Source organism: Bufo bufo, chromosome 6 (genome assembly GCF_905171765.1).
Source record: "Bufo bufo chromosome 6, aBufBuf1.1, whole genome shotgun sequence".
In the NCBI taxonomy this organism is placed as follows: domain Eukaryota; kingdom Metazoa; phylum Chordata; class Amphibia; order Anura; family Bufonidae; genus Bufo; species Bufo bufo.
This window is the reverse complement of record NC_053394.1, coordinates 21,439,369-21,463,222: the sequence shown is the minus strand read 5'-3', so window position 1 is coordinate 21,463,222 and position 23,854 is coordinate 21,439,369. Positions and strand designations below refer to the sequence as shown.

Here is a 23,854-nt window from a genome sequence, read left to right as displayed (position 1 = left end):
TTTGCACTAGTATTTCAAGTGTTTCACTAAGGTTTAAAAGGCTAGATCGATGATAGAACACACGTTGTACAGTTTTGCATTATTCCGGATGCTGGGAGGAGTGCTCATAATTTGATAACTCTCCACCCTCCTTTATTTTCTGCTTTGCACATGTTCTGCATGAAACCCTGTGTATGTACCCGATATGCTAGAGGACGATTGTAAGACATGTTCTGTCTACACTCCCCCAATAGTCCCCTGATGAACTCTTTGGGTGAGATGCTTTGAGGCAGGGCTTTCTATGTAGATTTTTTAAATATTTGTGAGATCAATAGGCTTAGAATTACACTGTACAGTGTTATAGGGACAGGTTCCCGTGTGGGGCCACCTTTTTCGGAGCAAAATCTCTGCCTCTACCTATCAGGGCTCATTAGAGCCAGCAGCCCCATATTATCACTGAATTGTTGTTTTGCCCAGGGTGATTACCTTAAAAAAAAGTCTCAAACCGTCTGGACAGGACAAACAGGTGCTGGCGGAGAGATAGTGTCAGGTTTGTAAATAGAGATCGTACATATGACTTTTATTGTAATTACTTCATACATTGTTATTTACATTTTTTATGATACAGTATAGTCTTTTTTTCTGTTTCTCCATCCCTTTTCTCCCTCGTTATTTCTTTTTCAGTATTTTGCTCTCAATTATCTGATGATCGTCTGTCTCTGGTGAATCTGGGGGTGCAGTAAAACACATATTTACACATTCACTGGCGGAATGAAAAGATAGCAGCGTACTCTGCCGCTGGCGATGTATTCCTTACATCTCCAAATTATTCCCTCCCGTTTCGTGCTTCAGCCTCTGAACATCATATCCCCCTCCCCACGTCTTGTGCGTGTAATCCATTCTCCTCAATACATACATCTTCTCTTAAATTTACAACAATTTCTACTTTTAATTTTCCATGTGACCTAGAATTGATTTTTAATGACAAATGCACCCAATAAAGAAAAACAGAGGAGGGGGTCTGAGGAGGCCGGCGGGTAAGGAGACAAATACTTTTATTTAATTCTCTGCATCTTTAATTTGTTAAAAGTCTTGAAGGCTCATGTGAGGTCGAGTTCAACTTTGCAGAAAATTCCCTTCCTTAAATTTTAATTTTGTAATGTTTGAGCACAAAATCAGACACTTTCCACAGTTGTTGTGACTTGAAGTTGTTGTTTAGTTTCATAGGGGTCCCTTTTACAAAAAAATGTTGGCTTATTACTCCTACAAAAATTTTAAATTTTCCATTAAACATTCATTATTATAGATCGGAAATAAAACAGTAATATTATACTGAGCAGTTCAGGCTAAATATTGGTTACAGCATGGAGGGTGGGGCTGATATATGATGTGTTTTTGGATGGAATGATAAGATGGAACGATAAATTTAAATGTGTAGTAAGGCACACCTGATGGTTTCATTACTGTATTGGGGGTCAATCTAGGTTTACCAAATTGTTGGCTTTTGTGGCAGCTACTTGACCACAGTATAGGAACTATTAGATCGGAGGGGGTCTCAGCACTACTGATCACAAGAATAGGGAACCCATACCCCTCAGAGTTTTTGAAAATGAATGGATCGGCATGCACACTGATGTTTCTTTCATCTCTATGGGGCTTCTGGAAATAGCTGAGCATTGTACTCAGCTGTCTCTATAACTACCGTAATGATGAATGGAGCAGCAGTAGCCAACCTGCTGGTCTGTTCATTTCAGAGCTCTGAGGTGTATGGGTTTCTCATTCTGGTTCCCCATTCTTGTGATCTTCATGGGGGGATAACTTGTAACAGCCCCAAGAAGCATCTAGAACTATGTTTATGCACAGTGTTCTTCACTTGTTGAGAAGAACCCCATTGCCATGGCAAATTGATGGTACCTCTCCTTTGTCATGCAACTCCTCTGCCATCTCAAATTGCCGCTTCAGTTCTACCCTTACTATGACACCATTAAGACTTAACATGAATGTCTTTGGTCGTCTGCCAATCTTCAGCCTGTTGTTTCTGACAGTTCAATGGTTATACTCTACTGATAGTCGGGGTTGGTATAAAAAAATTGTTGACTTTTGTAGCAGCTGTCTGACCTCTATACCGGTGTACGAGAATCCTCTTCAAAATCCATTCTTTCCAGCTGATCCTGGCTCAGTCTTGATTCTGCCCAATCCATGAGCAACATTAGGTAGATGAAGGAATACAAGTCTTCATATTGTTCACCTCTCTTGTGTTTTGCCACAATATACTTCATTTTTTGTTCTGCATCCCATTTCCATGGTAAAGCTGTGATGCCTAAGTTTTGAATCCACATTTCAGTGAAGGTTTTAACCACTCATTAAATTGAGGGAAGGATCAGTTTGGAATAGGCACCCTCTTCCCAGGGGCTCCCATTGATGCTATGTGGGCTTTTCCTATGTATATAATGTATGTCCTTTCTGAAGACAGTGGAAAATGGACTGTGAAGGTGTCGGGGTGAAAACCAAGGTTTAGCTGCTGGCAATTTACTGTATTTTTTGCTCTATAAGACACAACTGACCATAAGGCTCTCCAAGGTCTTAGAGGAGGAAAATAAGAAAAAAATATTTTTCATTAGACTTCAAATCACACACCCCAATCTTTATCAGACCCCCAATCTTCATCAGACCTCAAATCAGACCACCAATCTTCATCATACCCCCAATTCAGACTGGCAATCTTCCTAAAACATTAGATTAAACCCTCAATCTTCATCAGAACCTCAGATCAGACCTCCAATCTTCATCAGGCCCCCAATCTTCATCAGACCTTAGATCAGAACCTCAATCTTCATCAGACCTTAGATCAGACCCCCAATCTTCATCAGACCTCAGATAAGACCCCTATTCCTCATCAGACCTCACACCCTTAAACTTCTTTAAACAGAAAATAAATAAAACAAATTACCTCTCCTGCTTTGGACAGCGCCACCACTCGGGAGATCCAGCACGTTCTTCCTGTAGGGCTGCACTCTGACCTGAGATCGCTCAATATCAGGTGATGGTGCATGCTTTTGTGTACTACATCCTGATACTGTAGAAATACCAGTGCTAGCAGAGCTAGCTCACCACCTCCAGTGGACTTCCATAACAAATGGATCTGGATAGATTGGAGACTTGGGCAGAGAAGGGGCAGATGAGGTTTAACACTGACAAGTGTAAGGTTATGCACATGGGAAGGAATAATGCAAATCACCCGTACATACTAAATGGTAAAACACTGGGTAACACTGACATGGAAAAGGATCTAGGAATTTTAGTGAACAGCAAACTAAGCTGAAGAAACCAGTGTCAGGCAGCTTCTGCCAAGGCCAATAAGATAATGGGCATAGATGCCTGTGATAAGAACATAGGCCTGCCACCTTACAAATCACTGGTCAGACCACACATGGAGTACTGTGTACAGTTCTGGGCTCCTGTGAACAAGGCAGACATAGCAGAGCGGGAGAGGGTTCAGAGGAGGACAATTAAAGTAATTACGGGACTGAGGGAACTACAGGACCCTGAAAGATTATCAAAATTAGGGTTATTCACTTTAGAAAAAAGATGACTGAGGGGAGATCTAATAACTATGTATAAATATATCAGGTGACAGTACAGAGATCTCTCCCATCATCTATTTATCCCCAGGACTGTGACGAGGGGACATCCTCTGCATCTGGAGGAAAGAAGGTATGTACACAAACATAGAAGAGGATTCTTTACGGTAAGAGCAGTGAGACTATGGAGCTCTCTGCCTGAGGAGGTGGTGATGGTGAGTACAATAAAGAAATTCAAGAGGGGCCTGGATGTATTTCTGGAGTGTAATAATATTACAGGTTATATCTACTAGAGAGGGGTCGTTGATCCAGGGAGTTATTCTGATGCCTGATTGGAGTTGGGAAGGAATTTTTTTCCCCTTAAGTGGGGGAAATTGGCTTCTACCTCACAGATTTTTTTTTTCCATCCTTTTGATCAACTTGCGGGATAACAGGCTGAACTGGATGTCTTTTTTCGGCCTTATAAACTATGTTACTATGTTACTATGTTAAGTGCTCATTAGTATTCACTTTATAAGATTTACTGCCATTTTCCTTTCACTTTTTGGGGAAAAAAGTGTGTCTCATAGAGCGAAAAATACAGTAAGTGCCTAAGTGAGTTATCCTTGGATTCATAGAAATTTCCTGGAATGCAGCACTTCTGATCATTTCTGCTCTTTTTTTTTATGTGGTGAAATAGCTAGACAAGAGATGCTGCTGACAAGAGACCTCCATTTTTTCAATAACTTTTTAAAAGAACGGGCCCCCAACCAAAAAAAAAAAAAATAATAATAACAATAATAAAAAAAAAAATATATATATATATATATATATATACAGTACAAACCAAAAGTTTGGACACACCTTCTCATTCAAAGAGTTTTCTTTATTTTCATGACTATGAAGGCATCAAAACTATGAATTAACACATGTGGAATTATATACATAACAAACAAGTGTGGAACAACTGAAAATATGTCATATTCTAGGTTCTTCAAAGTAGCCACCTTTTGCTTTGATTACTGCTTTGCACACTCTTGGCATTCTCTTGATGAGCTTCAAGAGGTAGTCACCTGAAATGGTCTTCCAACAGTCTTGAAGGAGTTCCCAGAGATGCTTAGCACTTGTTGGCCCTTTTGCCTTCACTCTGCGGTCCAGCTCACCCCAAACCATCTCGATTGGGTTCAGGTCCGGTGACTGTTGAGGCCAGGTCATCTGGCGCAGCACCCCATCACTCTCCTTCATGGTCAAATAGCCCTTACTTTCAAAGTTTTCCCAATTTTTCGGCTGACTGACTGACCTTCATTTCTGACTGACCTGATGCTTTTTTCTTGCCATAATACAAATTCTAATAGTCTATTCAGTAGGACTATCAGATGTGTATCCACCTGACTTCTCCTCAACGCAACTGATGGTCCCAACCCCATTTATAAGGTAAGAAATCCCACTTATTAAACCTGACAGGGCACACCTATGAAGTGAAAACCATTTCAGGGGACCACCTCTTGAAGCTCATCAAGAGAATGCCAAGAGTGTGCAAAGCAGTAATCAAAGCAAAAGGTGGCTACTTTGAGGAACCTAGAATATGACATATTTTCAGTTGTTTCACACTTGTTTGTTATGTATATAATTCCACATGTGTTAATTCATAGTTTTGATGCCTTCAGTGTGAATCTACAATTTTCATATTCATGAAAATAAAGAAAACTCTTTGAATTAGAAGGTGTGTCCAAACTTTTGGTCTGTACTGTATATATATATATAGATAACAATGAAAAATGGCGGCACAGGCCAATAAGCAAGTCTGGGTGCACGTTCCTGAGGGAATAGGCTTCTTACCCCAATTATAGTCCAGAAATTGAACAGCACTCCAATGTATCATAAAAAAATAAGAACTCCTTTAATCACCCGTGCGGTGTAACATTTCGGTTCAATGCTAGAGCCTTTTTCAAGCCAAAAAAGGCTCTAGCATTGAGCCGAAACGTTGCACCGCACGGGTGATTAAAGGAGATCTTATTTTTTTATGATACATTGGAGTGCTGTTCATTTTTATGGACTATATATACACTCACCTAAAGAATTATTAGGAACACCTGTTCTATTTGTCATTAATGCAATTATCTAGTCAACCAATCACATGGGAGTTGCTTCAATGCATTTAGGGGTGTGGTCCTGGTCAAGACAATCTCCTGAACTCCAAACTGAATGTCAGAATGGGAAAGAAAGGTGATTTAAGCAATTTTGAGAGTGGCATGGTTGTTGGTGCCAGACGGGCCGGTCTGAGTATTTCACAATCTGCTCAGTTACTGGGATTTTCACGCACAACCATTTCTAGGGTTTACAAAGAATGGTGTGAAAAGGGAAAAACATCCAGTATGCGGCAGTCCTGTGGGCAAAAATGCCTTGTGGATGCTAGAGGTCAGAGGAGAATGGGCCGACTGATTCAAGCTGATAGAAGAGCAACGTTGACTGAAATAACCACTCGTTACAACCGAGGTCTGCAGCAAAGCATTTGTGAAGCCACAACATGCACAACCTTGAGGCGGATGGGCTACAACAGCAGAAGACCCCACCAGGTACCACTCATCTCCACTACAAATAAGAAAAAGAGGCTACAATTTGAACGAGCTCACCAAAATTGGACTGTTGAAGACTGGAAAAATGTTGCCTGGTCTGATGAGTGTTGATTTCTGTTGAGACATTCAAATGGTAGAGTCCGAATTTGGCGTAAACAGAATGAGAACATGTATCCATCCTCTGATGGCTACTTCCAGCAGGATAATGCACCATGTCACAAAGCTCGAATCATTTCAAATTTCGAATCATTTCTTGAACATGACAATGAGTTCACTGTACTAAAATGGCCTACACAGTCACCAGATCTCAACCCAATAGAGCATCTTTGGGATGTGGTGGAACGGGAGCTTCGTGCCCTGGATCTGCATCCCTCAAATCTCCATCAACTGCAAGAAGCTATCCTATCAATATGGGCCAACATTTCTAAAGAATGCTATCAGCACCTTGTTGAATCAATGCCATGTAGAATTAAGGCAGTTCTGAAGGCAAAAGGGGGTCCAACACCGTATTAGTATGGGGGCACTAATAATTCTTTAGGTGAGTGTATATATACACTGCGTGCAGAATTATTAGGCAAATGAGTATTTTGACCACATCATCCTCTTTATGCATGTTGTCTTACTCCAAGCTGTATAGGCTCGAAAGCCTACTACCAATTAAGCATATTAGGTGATGTGCATCTCTGTAATGAGAAGGGGTGTGGTCTAATGACATCAACACCCTATATTAGGTGTGCATAATTATTAGGCAACTTCCTTTCCTTTGGCAAAATGGGTCAAAAGAAGGACTTGACAGGCTCAGAAAAGTCAAAAATAGTTAGATATCTTGCAGAGGGATGCAGCACTCTTAAAATTGCAAAGCTTCTGAAGCGTGATCATCGAACAATCAAGCGTTTCATTCAAAATAGTCAACAGGGTCGCAAGAAGCGTGTGGAAAAACCAAGGCGCAAAATAACTGCCCATGAACTGAGAAAAGTCAAGCGTGCAGCTGCCAAGATGCCACTTGCCACCAGTTTGGCCAAATTTCAGAGCTGCAACATCACTGGAGTGCCCAAAAGCACAAGGTGTGCAATACTCAGAGACATGGCCAAGGTAAGAAAGGCTGAAAGACGACCACCACTGAACAAGACACACAAGCTGAAACGTCAAGACTGGGCCAAGAAATATCTCAAGACTGATTTTTCTAAGGTTTTATGGACTAATGAAATGAGAGTGAGTCTTGATGGGCCAGATGGATGGGCCCGTGGCTGGATTGGTAAAGGGCAGAGAGCTCCAGTCCGACTCAGACGCCAGCAAGGTGGAGGTGGAGTACTGGTTTGGGCTGGTATCATCAAAGATGAGCTTGTGGGGCCTTTTCAGGTTGAGGATGGAGTCAAGCTCAACTCCCAGTCCTACTGCCAGTTTCTGGAAGACACCTTCTTCAAGCAGTGGTACAGGAATAAGTCTGCATCCTTCAAGAAAAACATGATTTTAATGCAGGACAATGCTCCATCACACGCGTCCAAGTACTCCACAGCGTGGCTGGCAAGAAAGGGTATAAAAGAAGAAAATCTAATGACATGGCCTCCTTGTTCACTTGATCTGAACCCCATTGAGAACCTGTGGTCCATCATCAAATGTGAGATTTACAAGGAGGGAAAACAGTACACCTCTCTGAACAGTGTCTGGGAGGCTGTGGTTGCTGCTGCACGCAATGTTGATGGTGAACAGATCAAAACACTGACAGAATCCATGGATGGCAGGCTTTTGAGTGTCCTTGCAAAGAAAGGTGGCTATATTGGTCACTGATTTGTTTTTGTTTTGTTTTTGAATGTCAGAAATGTATATTTGTGAATGTTGAGATGTTATATTGGTTTCACTAGTAAAAATAAATAATTGAAATGGGTATATATTTGTTTTTTGTTAAGTTGCCTAATAATTATGCACAGTAATAGTCACCTGCACACACAGATATCCCCCTAAAATAGCTAAAACTAAAAACAAACTAAAAACTACTTCCAAAAATATTCAGCTTTGATATTAATGAGTTTTTTGGGTTCATTGAGAACATGGTTGTTGTTCAATAATAAAATGAATCCTCAAAAATACAACTTGCCTAATAATTCTGCACTCCCTGTATATATATATATATATATATATACACTGCTCAAAAAAATAAAGGGAACACTTAAACAACACAATGTAACTCCAAGTCAATCACACTTCTGGGAAATCAAACTGTCCACTTAGGAAGCAACACTGAGTGACAATCAATTTCACATGCTGTTGTGCAAATGGGATAGACAACAGGTGGAAATTATAGGCAATTAGCAAGACACCCCCAATAAAGGAGTGGTTCTGCAGGTGGTGACCACAGACCACTTCTCAGTTCCTATGCTTCCTGGCTGATGTTTGGGTCACTTTTGAATGCTGGCGGTGCTTTCACTCTAGTGGTAGCATGAGATGGAGTCTACAACCCACACAAGTAGCTCAGGTAGTGCAGCTTATCCAGGATGGCACATCAATGCGAGCTGTGGCAAGAAGGTTTGCTGTGTCTGTCAGCGTAGTGTCCAGAGCATGGAGGCGCTACCAGGAGACAGGCCAGTACATCAGGAGACGTGGAGGAGGCCGTAGGAGGGCAACAACCCAGCAGCAGGACCGCTACTTCCGCCTTTGTGCAAGGAGGAACAGGAGGAGCACTGCCAGAGCCCTGCAAAATGACCTCCAGCAGGCCACAAATGTGCATGTGTCTGCTCAAACGGTCAGAAACAGACTCCATGAGGGTGATATGAGGGCCCGACGTCCACAGGTGGGGGTTGTACTTACAGCCCAACACCGTGCAGGACGTTTGGCATTTGCCAGAGAACACCAAGATTGGCAAATTCGCCACTAGCGCCCTGTGCTCTTCACAGATGAAAGCAGGTTCACACTGAGCACATGTGACAGACGTGACAGAGTCTTGAGACGCCGTGGAGAACGTTCTGCTGCCTGCAACATCCTCCAGCATGACCGGTTTGGCATTGGGTCAGTAATAGTGTGGGGTGGCATTTCTTTGGAGGGCCGCACAGCCCTCCATGTGCTCGCCAGAGGTAGCCTGACTGCCATTAGGTACCGAGATCCTCAGACCCCTTGTGAGACCATATGCTGGTGCGGTTGGCCCTGGGTTCCTCCTAATGCAAGACAATGCTAGACCTGATGTGGCTGGAGTGTGTCAGCAGTTCCTGCAAGACAAAGGCATTGATGCTATGGACTGGCCCGCCCGTTCCCTAGACCTGAATCCAATTGAGAACATCTGGGACATCATGTCTCGCTCTATCCACCAACGTCACGTTGCACCACAGACTGTCCAGGAGTTGGCAGATGCTTTAATCCAGGTCTGGGAGGAGATCCCTCAGGAGACCGTCCGCCACCTCATCAGGAGCATGCAGGCACGTGGAGGCCACACACACTACTGAGCCTCATTTTGACTTGTTTTAAAGACATTACATCAAAGTTGGATCAGCCTGTAGTGTGTTTTTCCACTTTAATTTTGAGTGTGACTCCAAATCCAGACCTCCATGGGTTGAAAAATTTGATTTCAATTTTTTTATTTTTGTGTGATTTTGTTGTCAGCACATTCAACTATGTAAAGAACAAAGTATTTCAGAAGAATATTTAATTAATTCAGATCTAGGTTGTGTTATTTTTGTGTTCCCTTTATTTTTTTGAGCAGTGTATATACAGTATAGACCAAAAGTTTGGACACACCTTCTCATTCAAAGAGTTGTCTTTATTTTCATCACTATGAAGGCATCAAAACTATGAATTAACACATGTGGAATTATATACATAACAAACAAGTGTGAAGCAACTGAAAATATGTCATATTCTAGGTTCTTCACAGTAGCCACCTTTTGCTTTGATTACTGCTTTGCACACTCTTGGCATTCTCTTGATGAGCTTCAAGAGGTAGTCCCCTGAAATGGTCTTCCAACAGTCTTGAAGGAGTTCCCAGAGATGCTTAGCACTTGTTGGCCCTTTTGCCTTCACTCTGCGGTCTAGCTCACCCCAAACCATCTCGATTGGGTTCAGGTCCGGTGACTGTGGAGGCCAGGTCATCTGGCGCAGCACCCCATCACTCTCAAATAGCCCTTACTTTCAAAGTTTTCCCAATTTTTCAGCTGACTGACTGACCTTAATTTCTTAAAATAATGATGGCCACTCGTTTTTCTTTACTTAGCTGCTTTTTTCTTGCCATAATACAAATTCTAACAGTCTATTCAGTAGGACTATCAGCTGTGTATCCACCTGACTTCTCCTCAATGCCACTGATGGTCCCAACCCCATTTATAAGGCAAGAAATCCCACTTATTAAACCTGACAGGGCACACCTGTGAAGTGAAAACCATTTCAGGGGACTACCTCTTGAAGCTCATCAAGAGAATGCCAAGAGTGTGCAAAGCAGTAATCAAAGCAAAAGGTGGCTACTTTGAAGAACCTAGAATATGACATATTTTCTGTTGTTTCACACTTGTTTGTTATGTATATAATTCCACATGTGTTAATTCATAGTTTTGATGCCTTCAGTGTGAATCTACAATTTTCATAGTCATGAAAATAAAGAAAACTCTTTAAATGAGAAGGTGTGTCCAAACTTTTGGTCTGTACTGTATATATATAATAAGCAAATGACAGCTTGCTCCATCGTTCAGTTGTGATCTGAGATGGTACTTGACAGAAAGTGTTGAATTACCCTGCAGCGCCACCATATGTTAAATGAAGCATTATGCTGCACTAATTAGAGCACTGCATCCTGACTTGATAACCAGGCACTCCCTCTTCTTCTGATTTTTGCTCCTGTCCTCTGCCATGTACCATCTGGTTTAGGAGGTGGCATCAGGTTGCTAATACAACTGTGCACAAAAAATGACGTCCTTGCCTGTTGATGGAGGTTCATCACCTTGTCCTGCCTGTCATTCTTTGTTCTGTTGTTCCCGGTTTTGACTCCTGATTGGCCATGATTATAAAAAATGCCTCCTCCTTGACCCTTGGATACTTTATCTGATACCTGATTTTTCTGGTCCTGACCCTTGGCCCTATTCCTGACTACACTCCTATCTCGTCCATCAGCCTGTCGCTTCCTGACCGCTTTCCTGGTGATGACCCTTGGCTCCTGTCCTGACTACTCTTCTACTGCATCAGCACCGCATCTGTCACTATTCTGGGGACCGTGACCCTGGGGTCCTTCTGCAGCAAAGTCCATACCTGGGATCAGAACAACATGGACGTGCCGGGTTCTCCAGAGTGAGAGGCTTTCTTAGCAGGTTCTCTGCAGTCCTACCCCCTCTTTAGAAACCCAGAATTCTCTAGTATTTGAAAACGGGTGTTGTAAACCAGAGAACCCCTTTAAGTTCAATGTCTTACTTACAGACCAGGCTCGTTGCAGTTGTTCACTCATCTGTTACGCATTCGCAAAACTTCTCCTTTGTAATTTAGCAATTTCGAGAAACCCCCTCCCCCATAATTTTGACACATCGACCAAGATGAATCAAACAGGCCTACACGGTGTTAAACTCCACTTTTCTGTATAAAATATTCATGCCTTCATTGCTTTACATGATCACAACATCAGGCAGAGCGCGGTCCGCTTCTTTTCTTCCTGTATTCCCTATGGCAAGGGGGAAAAAAGAAAAAAACCTGAAGCATTTATCTTCCGATGATGAATCTAGGTCATAGGCCCCAAAGCGTGAACAGATTTCTGCTTCTCTAAAGAATAAAATGTCACCGAGGCTTCAGTTCCGGCCGAAACGCACAATGTGCTGTGGAGATTGCAATTCTCTTATTTGTAGAGACGATCAGACGGCAGAAGACTGAACCTCTCCAGACGCATTTCCTATCAACACCAATGGCTGCAGGAGGAGAATGATCCCGACCATCATGGCTTCCTCTCACGCTGATATAGCTTTCTCTGGTGCTCTTTGTCGCCCCCTATTTTAGGGGCAAATTAAAACTGTGGTATTATGTTGGAAGTTGGAAGTATATGGCAGCATTATATGTACTCTTCTACAAAGTATTGTTTGAAAACTCCATATTAAAGGACCCATCTCACACATTGGTGGCATATCGCTAACCCACCTCGGGGATCGGCACATGTCTGTAGAACAGGGTCCCCAAAGTGAATGAGGGTGCACCACGCAAGCGCAGCATGCTCTCCATTCACTTCTATGGGAGCTCACAAAAGAGCCGAGCACCGTCTTGGCTATCTCCAGTAGTGTTGAGTGAGAATATTCGAATCGCGAATTTTAATCGCGAATATCGCCACTTCGAGAAATCGCGAATATTTTGAGTATAGTGCTACATATATTCGTATTCGCAAATAGTGTTGAATATCCTAATCGCAAATTTATCGCGAATATATTACAAGTAAACAATGACTGGAGATCACAAATTCTCGCATTTGCTAATTTTTGGCGAATATTCGGCCAAAGATTTGCGAAATATGGCAAATTCGAATATTGCCTATGCCGCTCATCACTAATCTCCAGAACTCCCATAGAGGTGAATGGAGAGGTGGCTGCATTGGGGTGTTGCGCACTCGTTCACTATGGGGACCCTCACCTATCTGACATTGGTGGCATATCCTATCAATATGCCAACAATGTGTGAGATGGACCAACCGCTTTAGGTGGACACTATATGGTGGCAGTATCATTAATGTATATTTACTGGGCACTGTATGACAGCAGTATTATGTGAACACTACATATTGCATACGGAAAAATGAAACAAAAAAGGACACCTAGATCAGGTTCTGCCATGGTACTAATGATAGCTGCATCACAGTTTACAGCAGGGCTGGAGAGCACCTACTGCCATCAAATATAGTGCAAAGACACACAGGACCAACCCTAGGTGTCATGGGGCTCCATTACCTACCATGACCGTTCCAGTCTGGTATTTGTGGAGGAAACATTGACCAGCCTTCGGTAGACTCTGAAGACAAGGAGTTCCTTCGAAGAAAACACTGATACACACTATCTACGCTGCATAATGTGCTCTTCAGGTTAGAGGTGTAGTTAGGCTTTCCAGTAACTTGGGTAACAATTTAGCATAGCGCTCCCCCCCTTCCCCGTACTTACCACTCACACGCACATAAAGTGGGAAAAGTTCAGTGGTGCGCATAACGTGCCGCCACAAGTGTGTTTTTTTTTACACTAAGCCACTCTTCTAACTCCACCCAGTGCATAACTAAACTCACCAAGGCCCAACTAATAAAATCTATCCTAGGTAACACAGCGGTACCAGTGCACCATGCAATAAATGAAAGAACCAACTCGAGGAGGTACCTTGTCGTGGTGACTGGGCTGATGCTTTTTGATCAAAATGTGTTCTAATGCCTCATGTAAGCATGCAACATAGGGGGCGATATACTAATTATGACGCTGAGAAGAAGTTATTAGATCAAAGCATAGCACGAGGAGGTGTGATCCAGGTTCATTCTTGTTTTTGGAGATCAGCAGAACGGTGAAGCAGGGAGCAGACGGCTCCCTGCTGCACAATGGAAATTAACTGCCTGGCAGGTGAGCGTAGCCCCCCCAGGCTCTGCGCCCAGGGAGAGTGCCCCAAATGCCCCCCGCCTTGATACGCTGCTGCATGAGGGTCTCCAGCAGTTCCCATAGCCAGATAAATCACCAGTTATCTCCCCCATGGAGAATGTCTAGGACTGGATGGGGTGATGGATCTCCCATGTACAGCAGCCGACAACCACCTTGTCTGAACTACAGCACCAAGATGAAAGGGCTGGAATGACCACAGCAGGATATCCAGCATCTGTATGACCGCAACCACTGGAGGATATCCAGTATCTGTATGACCGCTACCGCAGAAGGATATCTAGCATCTGTATGACCGCAACCACTGGAGGATATCCAGTATCTGTATGACCGCTACTGCAAAACGATATCCAGCATCTCTATGACCACAACCACAGGAGGATATCCAGCATCTCTATGACCACAACCACAGGAGGATATCTAGCATCTCTATGACTGCAACCGCAGGAGGAAATCCAGCATCTGTATGATTGTTACCACAGGTGGATATCCAGCATCCTTATGACCACTACCACAGGAGGATATCCAGCATCTGTACGACCGCTACCACTGAAGGATATCTATCATCTGTATGACCGCTACCACAGGAGGATATCCAGCATCTGTATGACTGCTACCACTGAAGGATATCTATCATCTGTATGACCGCTACCACAGGAGCATACCCAGCATCTGCATGACCGCTACCACAGGAGGATATCCAGCATTTGTATGATCGTTACCACAGAAGGATATCCATCACCTATATGACCACTACCACCGGAGGATATCCAGTATCTGTATGACCGCTACCACAGAACGATATCCAGCATCTCTATGACCACAACCACAGGAGGATATCCAGCATCTGTATGACCGCTACTGCAGGAGGATATCCAGCATCTGTATGACCGCTACTGCAGGAGGATATCCAGCATCTGTATGATTGTTACCACAGGTGGATATGCAGCATCTGTATGATCATTACCACAGGAGGATATACAGCATCTGTATGACCGCTACCACAGGAGGATATCCATCTATCTGTATGATCCCTACCAAAGGAGGATATCCAGCATCAGTATGACTGCTACCATCTCAGAGGGGCAGTCTATATCACAGCAAGGGGAGATGCCACCCAGAATTAATGTGACCTCAACGTATACCCTGCTGCAGAACCCCAAATAAAAGGGGGTGCCACAATTTGTGTTATATAGAGTAGAGGCACTATTATTTGTATACTTTCTATAATGGGGGCACTATATGGTGGCAGTGTTACTTATATACTGTATATTTGTGCAATATATGATGGCCGCATTATCTGTATACTGTAAATCGAGCACTATATGGTGGCAGTATCATTTGCATATTGTATATTATTTGAGACTATATGTTGGGTTAAAATTCATACAAAAAAATGTGAGCTGGGACATCACTTTTGGCTTTTTGTTGAACACCTTTTTCCCAAGAAGAAAACATTGCATCTTCCTTCAGCCCCCACTAGAGGGAGCTCAATGTAATGAGATATTTTCTATTCCAGTAAAAAATAACTGTATACATCCTTATACCCTGAGCTCCCCCTAGTGGTGGCTGCAGGCGGCCTGCTTTTATGGAAAGCAGATGTCAATGTATTTTTGCCAGTTTTCTGGTGTGAATTAATAAAAATGATTTCCAGAATGATCACCATACTTATAAAGCATCTATTCACATTTTTATTTATTTTATATTACATTTTCTTCTGCTTAAAAAAAATGCTAATTTGTCAGAAATATGGCGCTTTGCATTGCCTGGGACTGAATGACTCACGTATACTGTGAAACTGGGTGACTCATACTATGTTTTGCTATGGGGCCCTATGAGATCTGCATACTGTCCCTGCAGCTGAGTAATGTGAGACGAGTGACGAGTCCCAGTTTGTATAGGACAATGTGTGTGTATGTTCTGTATGTCAATCATACAAGACGTCCTGTCCCTGTGGTCTCCAAAATCTGTTCTCATGAGCTAAATTGCTAAAATATTTCAGGTCAACCTATATTAACACAGGGATGATGGGACTTAGAGAAGTCAGAGTCCTGCTTTCATTTTCTGATTGATTGATGATAAAGATCTGTGTCTGACTGTGGGGTCAGTTCGGCTGGAACTGGGGGCACAGTATCTGGCGCTGGAAGGTGCTTTCTATGAACACTGATTAGATCCTGTTGCTTACAGATTGTAGGACTGATTGACTTGTTCAGGGTCTGGGGTCCAAGCCTCAATGCATATGACCCATTTATTCTCTAAGTCAACCACTATGCCCACCATAGTGCATCCAGTATTAATAATAAGGCCCCTCTATACCCCCCCTTCCTCCATATTAATAAGGCACCCCTATAGAGCTCCCAATAGTATTAGGTCCCCTTAGAGGGGTTATCCAATTTCACAAACAGCCCCCCCCCCCATGTGCCGGGCCCCTCACCGTACCCTGCTACCTGCACCGCTCCTGTTACCCGCACCGCCGTTGCTGCGTCTCCCTGTACACGGATGTGGGGGGGGGGGGGGGAGCAGCCAATGGCAGGCGGGAATGAGCCTCCCTAGAATCGCGGATGACGTTAGGCAGGCTTGTCCCCGTCTGCCATTGGCTGCTCCCCCCCAACAGCGGATGTTTTTATCCGGGTATAGGGAGAAGCAGCAGCGGCGGTGCGGGGACCAGGAACGGCGCAGGGAGTGAGGTAAGTATATTACCTATGAGGGGCCCAGCACATGGGGGGGGGGGGTTATTTGTGAAATTGGATAACCCCTTTTATAATGCCCTCACTAATTTTAATGCCCCCTATATTGCCCAGAAGTAGTTAAGATGCCCCCTATAGTGCCCCAAGCCCTTACTGTCCCACCCTACTGTGTCCCCTGTAGTGTCCCCAGACCTTATAGTGCCCCAAACCTTATAGTATCCCCCGGTGGTGCCCACAGTCCTTATAGTGCTCCCTTGTAGTGACTGCAGTACTTAAACTGTCCCCTCTTTGTTCCCCAGACCTTATAGTACCCCTAAACCTTATAGTAAGACTCTGTGGTGCCCACAATCCTTAAACTGACCCCCTGTAGTGCCCCCAGTCCTTATAGTGCACCCCTGTAGTGCCAACAGTCTTAATAGTGTTCCGCTGTAGTGCCCCCAGTCCTTAAACTTCCCCCTGTAGTGCCCACATTCCTCTAGTGCCCCCTGTAGTGCCCCCAGTCCTTATAGTGCTCCCCTGTTGTCCCGTCCTTATAGTGCCCCCTGTAGTGGCAACAGTTCTTATAGTGCCCCCTGTAGTACCCCCAGTCTTTATAGTGCCCCCTGTAGTGCCAAAAGTTCTTATAGTGCACCCCTGTAGTACTCCCAGTCCTTATAGTGCCCCCTGTACTGTCAACAGTTCTTATAATGCCCCCCGTGAAATACCCCCAGTACCCCTAGTCCTTACTCCCAGTGCTTCCCTGTAGTACCACCAGTTTTTATAGTGCCCCGGTAGGGCCTCCAGTCCTTAAAGTGCCCCCAGTTCACTGGATAGAAACTTTTTATTTGGTTAGTTTGGGCATTTTGCGACTTACAGCGGGTAACCAGCAGCTATGGCGCCCGCTCAGCTTCTGAGTAGCCATCTTTAAAGCACCAACTTACATCGTACGTGCACGTAGTGAATGGGTTAATGCATTGTACAGTATAATGGATTGAGAACTTCTAATAATTTTTTAATGGGGCGGAATGGAAAAAAAAAACACTAAAAAAGAAACGTTTATTCTGTGGATTACTGTGATTACGGAAATTTTACTATTTTTAGTAAAGCCTTGGGTTTATTGGTACAATTTCACTTAGGCCCCTTGCTGACGAGCGTGTCCGGATTAGGTCTGGATGCATCCCGGTGCATTGCAGCAAACCCGCGCGAGTAGGCACACAGTTTTGACTGCGATTGTGTTCCGATGTTCAGTTTTTATCGCGCGGGTGCAATGTGTTTTGCACGCGTGTGATAAAAAAACGACTGTGGTACCCAGACCAGAACTTCTTCACAGAAGTTCAGGTTTGGGTTAATTGTAGTGTAGATTGTATTATTTTCCCTTATAACATGGTTATAAGGTAAAATAATAGCATTCTGAATACAGAATGCATAGTACAATAGCGCTGGAGGGGTTAAAAAAAAAATTAAATAAAATTAACTCACCTTAATCCACTTGTTCGCGCAGCCGGCATCTCTTCTGTCTTCATCTGTGAGGAATAGGACCTGTGGTGACGTCACTGCGTTCATCACATGGTCCATCACCATGGTGATGGACCATGTGATGAGCTCAGTGACGTCATCAAAGGTCCTATTGCTCACAAATGAAGACAGAAGAGAAGCCGGGCTGTGCGAACAAGTGGATTAAGGTGAGCTATATTTTTTTTAGTTTTTTTAACCCCTCCAGCACCATTTTACTATACATTCTGTATTCAGAATGCTATTATTTTACCTTATAACCATGTTATAAGGGGAAATAATAATGATCGGGTCCCCATCCCGATCGTCTCCTAGCAACCGTGCGTGAAAATCGCACCGCATCCGCACATGCTTGCGATTTTCATGCAACCCCATTCATTTCTATGGGGCCTGCGTTACGTGAAAAACGCACAAAGAGGAGCATGCTGCGATTTTCCCGCAACGCACAAGTGATGCGTGAAAATCAACGCTCGTGTGAACAGCCCTATAGAAATTAATGGGTCCGGATTCAGTGCGGGTGCAATGCGTTCAACTCGCGCATCGCATCCGCGCGGAATACTCGCCCGGGGCCTTATTATTTCATTTTTGGGGGAAATCGAAGTGACCATAAAACAGGAATTCTGCCGTTCTTCACCACAGGAATTAGCAACCTTCGGCTGCTGTGAAACTAAAACTCCCAGCATGTTCCTTTCACTTGAGAGAACAGCCAAGCGAGGGTGCATGATGGGAGATGTAGTTTCACAATGCCTGGGGTGCAGGAGGTTTCAGGATGAATAATGTGATATTTTGCATGGATTCTGTTCATGGTTTTTATTGTTTCGTTTTTTTGGGGTGGGAATGTTTTTATACTTTTAATATCTGTATTTTTATTTATTTATTTATTTATTGTTTTGCAAATGTTATCACTTTGTTCTACTCCCGCTAGGGGACTTGAACCAGAGATCACTTGTACAACACACTGCAGTATTTCTGTACTGCACTGTCAGCATTCTCCTATTCCATCCTGCTGCTGAAGTCGGCTCTTGAGCTCCCCCTAGTGGTAGCTGCAGTTACTCAGAAGTTTATTATTCCTCTGTATGCCTTATGCAGAAGTTTTGGAGCTCTGTATCAGAAAAAAATAAAAATAAAACTTTGCTTGCTATAAAGATATAATAAAATATTTTCCCTGCAGAATACCGGACCTGAAAATGAAATTATCTAAAAAAAATAAAAAATACCTGGAGAATCCCTTTAAGGCCTCTTTCACACGACCGTATGGCTTTTTCAGTGTTTTGCGATCCGTTTTAAACGGATCCGTTGTTCCGTTTTTTGTTTCCGTTGTGTTTCCGTTTCCGTTCCGTTTTTCCGTTCCGTTTTTCCGTATGGCATATACAGTATACAGTAATTTCATAGAAAAAATTGGGCTGGGCATAACATTTTCAATAGATGGTTCCGCAAAAAACGAAACGGATACGGAAGACATACGGATGCATTTCCGTATGTGTTCCGTTTTTTTTGCGGACCCATTGACTTGAATAGAGCCACGGAACGTGATTTGCCGACAATAATAGAACATGTTCTATCTTTTAACGGAACGGAAAAACGGAAACGGAATGCATACGGAGTACATTCCGTTTTTTTTGCGGAACCATTGAAATCAATGGTTCCGTATATGGACCGTATACGGAACGCAAAAAATGGCCCGTAAACGGGGAAAAATAAACGGTTGTGTGAAAGAGGCCTAAGGCAGGGATGGCTAACCTGAGGCCCTCCAGCTGTTGCCAAACTACAACTCCCAGCATGCCAAGGCTGCCTACATCTATTATCCTACAGCAGGGAATGCTGGGAGTTGTAGTTTTACAACAGCTGGAGAGCCGCAGGTTGGCAGTCCTTACATAGAAGCTTCATGAAAAGCTGAGTGTTTCCCAGTTTGCAGTGATTTGCACTGAACCTTGTATTAATTGCTGTAATTAGAGGCTGTTGGGGGGGGCAGTTAGCGCGGGCAGTGCCCCCCGGTCATTGACGATTACTCAGATGGAAAACTCCTGCCTGACCCATCCCCGGACTATGGAAGCGCCCCAGACCGAGCGTTAATTAATGCTGAGGCAGTGGGGGATTCCCGGGCAGCCGCGTCCTGGCACTGCCCAATTATTTATATGAGGATCCTGGGAGCTGAAAATAACATGTATTCAGATATAGCAGAGCTGAGTTTGTTATGTGGAGGAATTCAAAGCTTGTTCAAGTAGTAGAGCTGACTTTGTCACGGAAATTCATTTTAGGTATTAGAGGTCAACTGGTTGCTGTGGTAAGGTTGAGTTTGTCTGAAGTAGCAGAGCTGAGCTTGTCAGAAGTAGCAGGGCTGAGCTTGTCAGAAGTAGCAGAGCTGAGCTTGTCAGAAGTAGCAGAGCTGAGCTTGTCAGAAGTAGCAGGGCTGAGCTTGTCAGAAGTAGCAGGGCTGAGCTTGTCAGAAGTAGCAGAGCTGAGCTTGTCAGAAGTAGCAGAGCTGAGCTTGTCAGAAGTAGCAGGGCTGAGCTTGTCAGAAGTAGCAGGGCTGAGCTTGTCAGAAGTAGCAGAGCTGAGCTTGTCAGAAGTAGCAGGGCTGAGCTTGTCAGAAGTAGCAGAGCTGAGCTTGTCAGAAGTAGCAGGGCTGAGCTTGTCAGAAGAAGCAGAGCTGAGCTTGTCAGAAGTAGCAGGGCTGAGCTTGTCAGAAGTAGCAGGGCTGAGCTTGTCAGAAGTAGCAGAGCTGAGCTTGTCAGAAGTAGCAGGGCTGAGCTTGTCAGAAGTAGCAGGGCTGAGCTTGTCAGAAGTAGCAGGGCTGAGCTTGTCAGAAGTAGCAGGGCTGAGCTTGTCAGAAGTAGCAGAGCTGAGCTTGTCAGAAGTAGCAGAGCTGAGCTTGTCAGAAGTAGCAGGGCTGAGCTTGTCAGAAGTAGCAGGGCTGAGCTTGTCAGAAGTAGCAGAGCTGAGCTTGTCAGAAGTAGCAGAGCTGAGCTTGTCAGAAGTAGCAGGGCTGAGCTTGTCAGAAGTAGCAGGGCTGAGCTTGTCAGAAGTAGCAGAGCTGAGCTTGTCAGAAGTATCAGGGCTGAGCTTGTCAGAAGTAGCAGAGCTGAGCTTGTCAGAAGTGGCAGGGCTGAGCTTGTCAGAAGTAGCAGAGCTGAGCTTGTCAGAAGTAGCAGAGCTGAGCTTGTCAGAAGTAGCAGGGCTGAGCTTGTCAGAAGTAGCAGGGCTGAGCTTGTCAGAAGTAGCAGGGATGAGCTTGTCAGAAGTAGCAGAGCTGAGCTTGTCAGAAGTAGCAGAGCTGAGCTTGTCAGAAGTAGCAGGGCTGAGCTTGTCAGAAGTAGCAGGGCTGAGCTTGTCAGAAGTAGCAGAGCTGAGCTTGTCAGAAGTAGCAGAGCTGAGCTTGTCAGAAGTAGCAGGGCTGAGCTTGTCAGAAGTAGCAGGGCTGAGCTTGTCAGAAGTAGCAGAGCTGAGCTTGTCAGAAGTAGCAGAGCTGAGCTTGTCAGAAGTAGCAGGGCTGAGCTTGTCAGAAGTAGCAGGGCTGAGCTTGTCAGAAGTAGCAGAGCTGAGCTTGTCAGAAGTAGCAGGGCTGAGCTTGTCAGAAGTAGCAGAGCTGAGCTTGTCAGAAGTAGCAGGGCTGAGCTTGTCAGAAGTAGCAGGGCTGAGCTTGTCAGAAGTAGCAGAGCTGAGCTTGTCAGAAGTAGCAGGGCTGAGCTTGTCAGAAGAAGCAGAGCTGAGCTTGTCAGAAGTAGCAGGGCTGAGCTTGTCAGAAGTAGCAGGGCTGAGCTTGTCAGAAGTAGCAGAGCTGAGCTTGTCAGAAGTAGCAGAGCTGAGCTTGTCAGAAGTAGCAGGGCTGAGCTTGTCAGAAGTAGCAGGGCTGAGCTTGTCAGAAGTAGCAGGGCTGAGCTTGTCAGAAGTAGCAGAGCTGAGCTTGTCAGAAGTAGCAGAGCTGAGCTTGTCAGAAGTAGCAGGGCTGAGCTTGTCAGAAGTAGCAGGGCTGAGCTTGTCAGAAGTAGCAGAGCTGAGCTTGTCAGAAGTAGCAGGGCTGAGCTTGTCAGAAGTAGCAGGGCTGAGCTTGTCAGAAGTAGCAGGGCTGAGCTTGTCAGAACTAGCAGAGCTGAGCTTTGTCAGAAGTAGCAGAGCTGAACTTGTCAGAAGTAGCAGAGCTGAGCTTGTCAGAAGTAGCAGGGCTGAGCTTGTCAGAAGTAGCAGGGCTGAGCTTGTCAGAAGTAGCAGGGCTGAGCTTGTCAGAAGTATCAGGGCTGAGCTTGTCAGAAGTAGCAGGGTTGAGTTTGTCTGAAGTAGCAGAGCTGAGCTTGTCAGAAGTAGCAGGGCTGAGCTTGTCAGAAGTAGCAGGGCTGAGCTTGTCAGAAGTAGCAGGGCTGAGCTTGTCAGAAGTAGCAGGGCTGAGCTTGTCAGAAGTAGCAGGGCTGAGCTTGTCAGAAGTAGCAGGGCTGAGCTTGTCAGAAGTAGCAGGGCTGAGCTTGTCAGAAGTAGCAGGGCTGAGCTTGTCAGAAGTAGCAGAGCTGAGCTTGTCAGAAGTAGCAGGGCTGAGCTTGTCAGAAGTAGCAGAGCTGAGCTTGTCAGAAATAGCAGGGCTGAGCTTGTCAGAAGAAAGTGTGCTGCAAAGCTTGCCCAATGTAGCTGATTTTGTCGGAGGAAAATGTGCCGAATTATTGGGGGGCATCTCCTGTGGTGCGGAGGTTGCAGTCGCACCCGGTGGCAGAGTCTGTGCTACCACATAAAATGGCACCAACGGTACAAGGGCCCTGTTACAAATGTTGCATTGGGGCCCAGGAGCTAAATACATGTGGTAACTCTGTGTGAAGTAGCAGAGCTGAATGTGACATACCGGTACGTGCCACTACTGTTTTTCTCAGGTGTAGCAGAGCTGAGTTGCTCTAATGTAGCAGTGGCAAGCTTTTCTTATTGTAGAAGGGTCAGGTCTGTTAAAAAGAATTAGAACCAAGTTTGCAGAAGTAGCAGTGTGCAGCTTGTCAGATGCAGCAGAGATGACTTTGTCACCTGTAACTAAGCTGAAACCCTTTAGGAACTTGTCAGATGCACAGAGCTGAGTTCATCTCTACCATCAGCCCTGATCTTCTCTGATATGAAGAAACTGAATTTGATAGACATACTATTGTTGTGATTCTCTGGTGTAGCAGAGCTGAGTTGTGTCTGATGTAGCAGAGCTGTCCTTGTCCTTGAATTGCTGAGCTTTTCCAAAGGAACAAGGCTGAAGTGATCAGATGAAGCAGATCTGGGTTTATCAAGTGTAGGGCCGATGAGTTTGTCTGATCTAGCACAGGCATTTTTGTCAATTGATTTACAGCTGAGCTTGTCAGAAGTAGCTAGCTTTTGCATATGTAGCAGAGCTAAACGTGTCGTTTGCACAAAGGTTGTCACAAACTCGCAAATATACCAGTTACCAATATACTGCATTTAAGATATTGCAGCGTCAGCACAAACCCCTTTAACTCTCTAACATTATTCATGCAAACAATGGAGGGGCTTTTGCCTATGATCAGAAAAGAGTATACATTGAGGTACAGATGTAGCAGAGCTGAGCTTGCTGTGGTGTGCTTCTTTTAATAACACCCCTAATGGAATAGGTTTTCCCTTGTGCAATTGAAGACAGCAGATCCTCTTGGTAATTGACAATCTCAACTCTGCTACACCTGTGATGTTGGCAAAGGATACTGAATGTCTTGCTTTCCCTCCACAGCCTGCCCACCTGGGACTTACAGTTCTCCAGATGCAGCGGCTGCTCACTGCCATGTCTGCCCGGCCAACAGCAACACGACGACTTCAGGGGCCTTTAGCTGCGTCTGTAATAAGGGATTTTACCGCATGGCGGAGGAACCTCCGGAGTCGCAGTGCACTGGTGAGTCGCAGGTCGTCCCAGCGTCTCCGGTATTAATGATGGTTCTTATTATTAGTGTTAGTAGAACCAGGGTATCCTACAGGCAACGTGGCATCTGCCTAGGGGAGCAACTTCACGGAGATGCCATGGTCAG

At 44.6% G+C, this 23,854-nt stretch overlaps 1 protein-coding gene across 1 annotated transcript in view; it reads left to right on the top strand.

Moving 5' to 3' along the window:
• Positions 1–23,854, top strand: part of LOC121003302 (ephrin type-B receptor 5-like) — a 69,715-nt gene that overhangs the window by 7,983 nt on the left and 37,878 nt on the right. The window contains exon 3 of the mRNA XM_040435031.1: positions 23,563–23,721. Within this exon, the coding sequence (XP_040290965.1) occupies positions 23,563–23,721 (159 nt within the window). The remainder of the gene's footprint in view (positions 1–23,562; positions 23,722–23,854) is intronic.